Source organism: Cydia amplana, chromosome 22 (assembly GCF_948474715.1).
Source record: "Cydia amplana chromosome 22, ilCydAmpl1.1, whole genome shotgun sequence".
Taxonomy (NCBI): Eukaryota; Metazoa; Arthropoda; class Insecta; order Lepidoptera; family Tortricidae; genus Cydia; species Cydia amplana.
This window is the reverse complement of record NC_086090.1, coordinates 2,384,703-2,396,018: the sequence shown is the minus strand read 5'-3', so window position 1 is coordinate 2,396,018 and position 11,316 is coordinate 2,384,703. Positions and strand designations below refer to the sequence as shown.

Genomic DNA, 11,316 nt, shown 5'->3' with positions numbered 1-11,316 from the left:
GTTAACCAAGACATAAGGCGGCAAGACCGAAATGTCCTATTTTTAGGACAAAAAAACAGTTAAATGCGGTCAATTATTCAAAAACAAATTAACTCCATATTTACTGTTAAACAGAATCATTATGTCCTTTTTTAGGACACACATCAAAACCTAATAATGTAACTTGCGAAGACAGAATATATACAGACCCATACCTACACTCATTAGTATACCAATCACACGATCATACAAAAATATACATTATTTCATTTTGTACAAGACAATCTCCCAAGGCGAATCATAAGGCGAGGCTAAGCCAGTCTGATAAATACGAGTACAATAGTACATTATATAGCATATAAGGGACATCACAACCGGAAGACATACTGATTATTTTCTAATACTGTGAAACGTCACATTTAAGACCGTACACTACAGAACATGGAAGGCCCAATGTCCTATTTTTAGGACACATGTAATCATAACGGCCAACAAGGTGAAAATCTTATATCGCAAGCTGAAAACTGTAATCAAATTTAATTCATCGGAATAAATTAATTTCATAACAATGTCCATTTAAATATACACGAATGTACTATTTTAAAGATACTGTGTCTTTACTTTACACCTCCTGAAATGAAAATATATTTAAAATAAAATAGAAATAGGTGACCTTAACCAAACTTAGGTACTTACGTCCTTTCAAAACATTGTATCTTTATATTCAGTACAATACCGAGAGACAATTTTTAGACATTATTTAAAACTGTTTTTGAGGTTGTTTTTCAACATTAAGAAATCGATATTTGCAACTTTTCACAGTACACATAATTATGAAAAGTCTACAGCAATATTTTTCTTGTAAAATAAAATATATATTGACATCTAGGTTGATTGGGAAGACAAAAAATAAACCTAAATTCATAAATAAAAACTTAATAACTGTCTTTGTCCAATACAAAATGAATCGCACCATATAACTCTCTTACTGACTACATTCATTCTTGTAACTAAAGCGCCTAAAATTCAACCTTATATTTAAAGGCATAGGGTGGATATTTAAAGGCCTGCTACTTAGTACACTTCTTAACCTATATGTACTCATGAAAAAGGTCAGTGACTATTTAGAGTCAATAACCTTTATTGTACAAATATTTGACACGAAGTATAAATTATACATTTAATATAGTATGTTATGCATACATATATATACTTTTATACTACTAAATAGCACGAATAGATCGGATTCTTGTAAATGTAACATTATTTATTAATTCTAGTATATAAAAATACATGATATGGATTAATATACGGTTTTCGAACACCATTAATAGAAAAAAAAAACATACGAGCTGCCAAATTATGCCGTAATACTTAGGGCATACTGAAAATTCCTGGACTGGCGACTTAGAAAAAATAAGTTTTCTCATACATCAGAATCCAGAAACTTTCAGTATGGCCCACGTAGTACATAACGATACAAGTACGACAATTAGAAAATTACCTATTCGCACGTGTGTCGTACAACATTTTACAGGACATGAGACCCTTTACATTTGCGACATAGGCCTTTAATGTGCTAATTACCGCACTAGGGCGGTAAAGTACACCATATGTACTGTAAAAGTTCATTTAAAAACAGTATGACAAAAGAAAAAAATAAGGCAATGTCGCAAACAATTATTGAGTTGTACTTATTTTGAGTCGCCCTGTATTTTCAGTTATACACATAATAATACTAATAGTATTCGAAGACATTTCATTAGGACCTATTTCTACACCTAGGTTACATTATAAAGCACTAGCACATGGCACTTACTTTCCTCATCACTCTTTGTTAAAAAAAAAATTCGTTGTAAAAAAATGTCAGCCGTCAAGCGATTTTTATCCTTGTTATATTATATATAAAGTATAATTTATCTTGATACGTCTTGACGGTGACAAAACACAATTCAAATATAAAATAAAGTTTAACGAAAGTGTTACTAAAATTAGTAATTGCATAATTGAACATGCAAAAATAAACTTTAATGTAGCAGACATGTGGGATTTATAAAAATGGGTATAATTCTGTTACATTAAGGTTCATTTTAGCATGACAACCTGAGATATAATTAGAGATATGCTGTAACTACTATAAATATAATGCGATCTCATGTTTCCAAATACATTTTCAACTTTAAAACTAAGACGATAGAGTTCAATATGAATACTTATATTGTTTTAAACTGTGGTTCTACAGAACCGGTAAAATATAAGTAAAATTAAATTACACATTTTTATGTTGTGTGTTGGTTGATTATATTGAGATATTGCATTGATTATGGATATTTAGCTGTGTACCTATTTAGATCTGGTACCACGGTGAGCGACGCACCCAGCGAAGCCTGTAGCCATCCTGCTCGGTTCTGATCTTGATGGACGCGCCTTCAGCCGCCTTTACTGTCTCTTTCACCTGGATTTAAAAAAGAAAAACGTTGTAAGATTCCTTATACATTAGCCACAGAATAAATAATAACGAGAGAGTGAATCTTCTGTACCTCTGTAAGGTACAGAAGATTCACTCTCTAACAAAACGCGTCTATTACGACAGATATGGCCGCTAGGTGGCGCAAGCACGGGCAGGCGTCCGTTCCGTAGCGGTGCGCGGCAATTACTATGGCTAGACACCAATATTGGTGGACCGCATGTACTTGTAGGCACTTGTTTGTAGCGCGACGAAATCCCGGAGTGAGCCACGCCTGCTTTGGCAAAGATTCATTGGTGTAAACTCTAAGAGAAATTTGTGCTTTGAATTTGACAGCTAAAATGTAGTTTGCGCAGAACGGTGCCGAACCGGTAGATGTCGTTGTGTTGGCAAAAGTTACACTACATAACTTGGCACCAAAGGCACCATAAAGCGCCACTAACTATCAAACTCGGGGGCATGTTTTTTTTTCTTTAATTTGGCGCGGCTTATACAATGAATAAAGCGGTGATTAAGTATATATGTCGCAGTCGGATCGTATAATCCGCCGTATTACATTACGGCTAGCCGTTTTACAAAACAGGGGCGTTTTGAAATGTGGCCATTCGACGATTAGCCGGATTGAATGCGGCTGAATGAAAATCCGCCGGAATGTATTCGGCGCCATACGTTCTTCAAAACAGCTAGCCGTAATGTAATACAGCGAGTCATTAGCCGCCGCTTTGGCAGTTTTTAGTTCCCATTTTTAACACTCGTGGCGCTGCCTGACATAACAACAACAAACTATGAAAAACGCTGGGGTGTCCATCAAATCTGGATTTCGTCGGACTGTTTCTTTTCAAAAAACATTTCCTTCGCAACTTAACTAGACGGAGCCCCGCTTCGCGGGGCTCCTATTTCTGGGCGGTTTGCCCTTCGGGCATCTGAAGCTACCTAACGAACCTAACCTACCTACCTATTGATTTAGTGGGACGTCCGTGAAAACATTACACTTTGGGGAAAAAAGCGTAGGTAGGTAAGTAGGTTAGGTTCGTTAGGCAGCTTCAGATGCCCGAAGGGCAAACCGCCTAGAAATAGGAGCCCCGCTTGCGGGGCTCCGTCTATTTAAGTTGTGAAGGAAATGTTTTGGAAAAGAAACGCATGTAGTGCGGTGGGACCATGGTAAAAATAAATTAAATTGCAAACATTATCAAACTCCGGTTACGTAGACGACCGAAAGAACTGGTCACTCTACAATCTAAATAGTAGATACGATGCGGCTAAACGTAGGCCGCCTTATTGAAGAACGTATCGCAATGACAATCCGGCTAATCGTCGAACCGCCGCATTTCAAAACGCCCCTGTTTCGTAAAACGGCTAGCCGTAATGTAATACGGCGGATTATACAATCTGACTACGACATATATATAACTTACGCTCTGCATCAGATTTTGTGCATTTCCGACGAGCATCTCCGTCGCCTCCTGGTCTTCTTCGCTTCCTGTAAAACAACATTATTATTTAATAACTGGACGCTTCGGCGTTGGGTTTGCGCAGGAGATTAGTGGCTCGCCATATGTATTCGCGTATTTGTTTAACTGGGTTAATCAACTTTTTCTTGTCACACGTTGCTATGGTTACGGTCTCCTGAGTCACTCTTAAAATTGTAGGTTTTTCGTATTTAAATGAACCAAACTTGCATTTTATGGTAGTTATAAGACCTTTCCATAATGGGACATCTACTGAGCATGTTAGTAGAACGTGGTACAGCAGTTCTTCTAACAATCTATGCTACTATTGTCTCCTCGCTGATGGGACAGAATAACATCAAGAAATAGTTGATTGACCCAACTACTGTTTACAGCGGTCGGCAACCCGCGGCCCGCGGGCCGCATGCGGCCCGTGAACCTGTCACTTGCGGCCCGCGAGCCTCCCTGGCTATTTTGTATGTAATATTAACAAACGACAATGTCTGATAAAGTCATAAATATTAACAAAGTGCGGCCCGCGTCAACTTCGTTAACAACTATGTGGCCCTTGACTGCTAAAAGGTTGCCGACCGCTGGTTTAGAGTGTTTAGTAGCGAGTTTTCAACTGTTAAAAAAATCAAAAATTTGGCACCAATTATGAATTTTATTCAAAAGTAAAAACCAAAAGGAACTCAAAGGAAGTCTTTACCTAACTCAGAAGTCAGGAACTTCAACACCTACCTTGTAACTTGTTTTTTGTCAATATTTTTTTTATGAGTGCTAAATACGATGACTTGAGTGCTTATACAAAATGTTTTGAGTTTGACTATAGTGAGCATATTGATGAGAACATAGTGCAAGCACAGAACCCAGCGGTAAATACCTTTGAAATCCGCCATGCCGACTGTTAGGAAGCAAGAGGCATAGTTAGCGAAGCAGTTATAAGATTTAAATATCTGGGTGACGCTCGGAAAACATATAATAACTCGGAAATGCGCGTTTTCCCAGAGATAAGACCTAGCTAGATCGATTATTCGCCCCCGAAAACCCCTATATACCAAATTTCATCGAAATCGTTAGAGCCGTTTCCGAGATCCCCGAAATATATATACAGTGTGTAAGTCCAATACGGGCAATAAATTAAACCAGATATAAGAATTTACCCGTCTAATCATTAATTATGAAGTTTTTTAAAGTTACACTTAATATGACTCCGTAATGAATTTTTTTCGCATGTACCAAGCAGCAATGTACTGCAAACATTAAGAAACAGAAGATGACATGACATTACGAGATACGAGCTTTTTATTGTAACTGCTAACAAACGTTGACAGTTACTTTAAAAAGCTCGCATCCCGTAACGTGTGGTGTATTACATTGCGGGCCGAATTATTTTGTATGGTTAAAATTTTCATTGCATTTCTAAGTAAAATGTATCTCAATATACTTTTTAGGTCCTATGCTAACCACCGTTTAAATATTCGCCCGTATTGGATTTACACACTGTATATATATATATAAATAAATAAATAAACAAGAATTGCTCATATAAAGGTATTAGATAGATAATACGTGTTCTGAATTAGACCAAAAATGTTTAATTTATAGCAGAGAGAACAGAGTTAATAAAGAGTTACTGTCATGGTAAATTATGAACAGTACATTTACTGCCATCTTTTGACTAAAGATTAAAACTGTCAGAGCGCCATTGGACTTTGACCCTTATTCTTTCACTGATAAGTAATTTGTTAAATATTGAAATTAAAGCCATCTACCCGAGTGTAGGCCAAATGTTATGGCGCCATCGTTCGAAAAGATTGCACCATACCTTTGGCCTACTCTCGGGTTATAGTAGTGGCCCATTAGTAAAGTAGGAAATTATAGGTTTAAGCGTGGTAAGATTAAAGTATGGAATTATATAACTAGTTAAACCAGGGGCCCGTTTCTCAAAAGCTTGTAACTTGTAATACAAGCGGACGTCACTTTTTGACAGCCTTTGTTAGAAATGGACTTCCGCTTGTATTACAAGTTACAAGCTTTTGAGAAACGGGCCCCAGAAGGGGTTCCCAAATTGTGCGCCGCGATACCCTCTCTACTAACTCCGTAAACGTACTCGAAATAGACGATAATAGTTATTTACGATACAAGTGCGGAAAAGAGAAATTCGAAACGAGTGGCGATATATTAAAACACGACCGAAGGGAGTGTTTTAAATCGACACGAGTTGTGAATTCCCTATTCGCACGTGTATCGTACAACGTTTTACAGTACATATGTCCCTTTAAATATTTGACACAGCAACGAAAAGTGCTTATTTACGCACTAGTGCGGGAAAGTAGCACCATATGTGCTGTAAAAGGAATTTAACACTTCGTTTGGCTTAATATAGTATACAGGGTGCGTCCTGTAACAGGAGCAATAAATTAAACTGTAGGATGTACTCCTCAAACTGACCAACATTTGTTCAGCAACTTTTAAAAATAACTCATGTTTTGATTTTTATTACACTTTAAAGTTTATTCTGAGACGCAATGTATTGCAAATTTTGTTATGTTTAAAGCGTGACAAGCAACGTCAAACACACTGATGTCGGCGTACATTGAAGGCAATATTTATTTTATATGAAAATGAGGAAGTCTAAAGGATTCATAATTTTTAAAAGTTGCTGAACAAATGTTGGTCAGTTTGAGGAGTACAGCCTTTAGTTTAATTTATTGCTCCTGTTACAGGAAGCACCCTGTATATATTATCATGATATGCTTCGCTGAATGGACATATTTTTAACAAAGGTTTGAGTGTCAAAAACTTGAAATTGATAGATTTGAATTATATATATTAGAAAGTGTTAAAATTTCTCGCACGTGTAGGCCTAGCACATGATTGGCGCGACAGTATCTCGCGGCGAGATAGACTACCCGTCTTTTTCTAACGCGAAATACTGTCGCGCCAATCATGTGCTAGCCCGGCTTGCATCATTTTATAAAAGTATGTACAATATATCTTAACACCCATGTTAATTCTACACATGTAAAGGTGTACAGTGTTTAGACTTATAACATTGTAATTCGTGGTTTTATAAAATTGGGCCCTTTTATTTTCTAATTACTTATTGAATTAGAAAGAAGATAGAACAAGAAAAATAGTGAAGCAGTTGAAAATAATTAGCTGTTTCGTTACCTTGAGCCCCCAACATGGTGGCTTTGACAGTTGACAGGATCTTGAGCTGAGTGCCGATGGTGGGTATGCGCTCGCACACTTGCAGCAGGTTCTGAAATATAACAGAACGTATAGAGCCCTAATTCGAGTAATAGGCGCCTAGCCTTGCTTAGACCTCGAGACTTGTAGGGCGTTTTCTAAAATAAATATTGAAAGCCCAATTCTCCCAGATCCTGGTGTTTTTGGGTTCTTTCAACTCAGAATCACTAGCATATTCAAACCTGATGATAAAAAAAAACTCCCAAAATTTTGTATGAAAATTGTACATTCCACTACGTCCCGTTACATACAAGTGAAAAATTTTCTCATACTAAAAACGTGACGTAATGGAATGGACATTTTGGGACATCTTTTTTTAATGGTAGGATGGAGAGTGCTGTCGATTCTGAGTAGAATGAGCCCAAGAATGTCCAGATTTGAAAGAATCGGGTTTTCGATATTTATTTTAGAAAAAGCCCTGTAAGTTTTTAGCCGAGTTTGTTGCCGGTCCCATATTGGGATACCCTCCTCCAATTGAGGGGGGATTTATCTTCTCGAGGCAGAGGTGTAGAATTGGAGCCGGTGTAGCTTTATTTGACGTTCATAAGCACATTGTAATATGCCTACTTGAATAAACTATTTTTTATCTTATCTTATCTTTAACAGAGAGCGCCATGACTTTTGAGGCGTTTCTTTTAAGTTTCAATATAAACGAACAATCGTATGTAAAAAGACACACCTCGAAGATTCTCTAAATATATTGACTATTAAAAATCTTCTCTAAGACGAATAAAGTAACTAATATCTTGACGTAAGTTTCTATAATCAAATAAATAACAACTCTATACTCGTATGAACTTACGGTCCTAATTTTCTTGTCGGCTCCTCCATAACGAGACTTCACTTCTGACAAGTAATAGGTCTGAATCTTTATAGAAAAATCAATTCTATATCATGTACTTACAGTCCTAATTCCCTTGTCGGCGCTCTTAGGAGCCAGTTTCAATACCACGTCTAAAAGACTCCATACAAACAAATAACAACCCTACTGTCCTATACTTACGGTCCTAATTCTCTTGTCAGTGCACTCCAGGGCTAGTTTCTTCGCAAGCCTCGTGACCTCTTCGGAAGCTTCGGCGATCGCCTTCGCCGTTGCGATCAGCTCGCGCTTGCTACCTGCAACGGACATTGGACTTTAGTGGGTTGATGATAAGGTTGAGTGTTTAATGGCCGATAATGTTGTGTTGCTAGTGTAATAATAGGCTATTTTGCAAATGATTATACAAAAAAAGCGGCCAAGTGCAAGTCGCCCATGAAGGGTTCCGTATTTAGGCGATTTATGACGTATTAAAAAAAACTACTTACTAGATCTCGTTCAAACCAATTTTCGGTGGAAGTTTACACGGTAATGTACATCATATATTTTTTTTAGTTTTATCATTCTGTTATTTTAGAAGTTACAGGGGGGGGGGGGACACACATTTTACCACTTTGGAAGTGTCTCTCGCGCAAACTATTCAGTTTAGAAAAAAATGATATTAAAAACCTCAATATCATTTTTGAAGACCCCCCACGATACCCCACACGTATAGGTTTGATGAAAAAAAAAATTTTGAGTTTCAGTTCTAAGTATAGGGAACCCCAAAAATTTATTGTTTTTTTTTCTATTTTTGTGTGAAAATCTTAATGCGGTTCACAGAATACATCTACTTACCAAGTTTCAACAGTATAGTTCTTATAGTTTCGGAGAAAAGTGACTGTGACATACACGGACAGACGGACAGACAGACAGACAGACATAACGAATCTATAAGGGTTCCGTTTTTTGCCATTTGGCTACGGAACCCTAAAAACGGAGTGCAAAAAACATGCACTACTAGTGCAAAAAAATGATGACAAGTTTATTTTTAAATTTATACAACTAGTGACAAAAACATTAATAACTTAACGATTTAAAACGTAAATACCCTATACAAATGAACAAAATGCATTTCAGAAAAAGTCCTGATACTCGTAATTCAAAAAAAGATTGAATAGAATGAACCTGAACCTTAGCTTATCCATTCTGGATAGATCCTATCTCATGCACAATATCGCATGCACAATAGACGATAGATGCATGCGTCACTCTCGCACTTCTATACGTAGACGATATAAGCGCGACCACCATAGGCCCGTACGGGGTCTTTATAGTTCGAAGTCATTGATCATTAGAAAGTGTTAAATCAGTAAATAACCTAACAAAAAAGATGTACCTAAATATAATTGCTAATAATTACTAATTACTATTTACTTGCTGCTAAAATAGACTCTAACAACATACACACAGAGTACACATTGCAACAAGCAACTTACCACTCAGGTTCATAGCGACCACTATCCGGAGAGCGGTGGGCAGACAACGATTATATGATAGCGATATATACAGACATGATATGATGTGATATTATATATGATATTCAAGCATAGACACATGTGTAAATGCTAATATTAGTGTAGTTTGCGTATGACAACGCTGCCCAAAACGCCTTGTACCTTAGAGGATATAACCAAACGGAGTTGCCATTAACAGGCGTTCCCCTCTGTCGAAAATAGCCGACCAATGGTCATACACATTAAACGGAGTGACGTTTAGCTGACAAGGCTATTTTTACGTTACGTATACATTTGACGTGCCCCTCCCCCGTAAAAATCGGCAGACTGTTTTGTACCGAAAATTACAGACAAGGCGTCTCCGTTTGGTTATATCATCTAAGCCTGGTACAGATATCCAATCAGCAGCTAAGCAGACGAAATGTTCAAAATTATTACCACGCGCGATATTAATAAAATCGTCCCAAGATTTTAAATAATTCGTCTGTAGAAAGTATAAATACATTTGCTATCGACTGCCGATAAATATGGTTGCTTGTTAAATGGTATTTACATACATAATTTTGGTTATATTTTCAACCTTATTGCGTGGAGAAGATATACTTTCGCGCATTTTAATTTCGCCGTGCCAATCGTGCGACACCATTTCTTTGATGTGTTTTTGACATGTTTGTGACTAAAAGAAATATAAGGGTCAATAGAAGGTTCGAAAATGCTCTAAAATTTAGAGCCGAACCCATTTAGAGTCTAAATGGCTTCGAGACAATGCTGACACGTGTCATTGTCTCTGTTTTGCAAATTTTGCAAGAGCATTGTCGTGACCCTTCAAATCAGTTGATACTCGATTATGAAGTGTATGTACAATAGCCCACACTCACACAACTACTGGTATGGTATGACGGCGGTGTCCATACGAACACAAATTGTAAGTACATACTATATAGAAGCGCGCGGTAGGTTGTATTTGAAGAGTCCTGTTTGGCACGCAGGGATTCTATACATACCCATATTATTAGTTATTAGTATACAGAATATTATCTAAAAGTACAGTCAAGAGCAGTTACAGCGGGTCACTTGTGTGGAAATTCACATATGAAGTGGCCCGTTTTTATCGGTCTTAAGTGTACACATTTGATTTGAGTCCATAAATATACATTTAAGGGGTTGTGCACAAATCACGCGAGGTGTTTTCGGTTACCTTTTTGACCCCTTCTTTTTGGCTAAACTCCCACACACACACAACATTCGACTTAATTTTAACATACGCGCTCCAAAATTTCGTGAATAGACTCGCTATTTTGACGTGCGATAAATATTAGTTTGTAAAAGTACCTATCAATAAGCAGACATATAAGCTTTGAAATAATGTAACATATTTTTTGATGCAGCATGACCAAATATAAGCTTTGTTTAATTTGCATACCTATATTTTTATGATAAAAGCCAATTGTTAACAATTATATATGCGTAGCCGAAACATTTTAGGTTTATCCTTAGCTGCAATATTAGTGGCCGATTAGCGCCAAAAATATTCTGTAGCGTAAACAGATATAATATAGATATTATGTAAAAGCAAGTGGTTCCATCCGCGGATAAAAGAACAAACAATTAGACCCTGAAGCTATGTATGACCCAAGTCTTGGGTCCCACATGGGATATTATGACTATAATAGGGTAGGTTAAAATTTATTGGGCTGTACATTTCACGGAACAAAAGACACAGGTTTTTCCTCAATGTGTGTACACGGTGTCAAAAAAATATTCAATTTCAATACGCAATTTAAGTTCTAAGTCTCATAGTAAAAGGTACTCAATATAATCCCAAAACCTCCCTGGCAACGGGAATGCAGTATT

The 11,316-nt window shown here is 37.0% G+C and overlaps 1 protein-coding gene across 1 annotated transcript in view; it reads right to left on the bottom strand.

Annotated features, from left to right (window-relative positions):
- Positions 1-2,326: 2,326 nt before the first annotated feature.
- The window catches only part of LOC134658399 (vinculin), a 48,230-nt gene continuing 39,240 nt past the window's right edge, over positions 2,327-11,316 (bottom strand). Inside the window, exons 21-24 of the mRNA XM_063514082.1 lie at positions 8,153-8,265; positions 7,072-7,162; positions 3,862-3,926; positions 2,327-2,434 (exon numbers count right to left, since the gene is read on the bottom strand). Coding sequence (XP_063370152.1) covers positions 2,327-2,434; positions 3,862-3,926; positions 7,072-7,162; positions 8,153-8,265 — 377 coding nt within the window. The remainder of the gene's footprint in view (positions 2,435-3,861; positions 3,927-7,071; positions 7,163-8,152; positions 8,266-11,316) is intronic.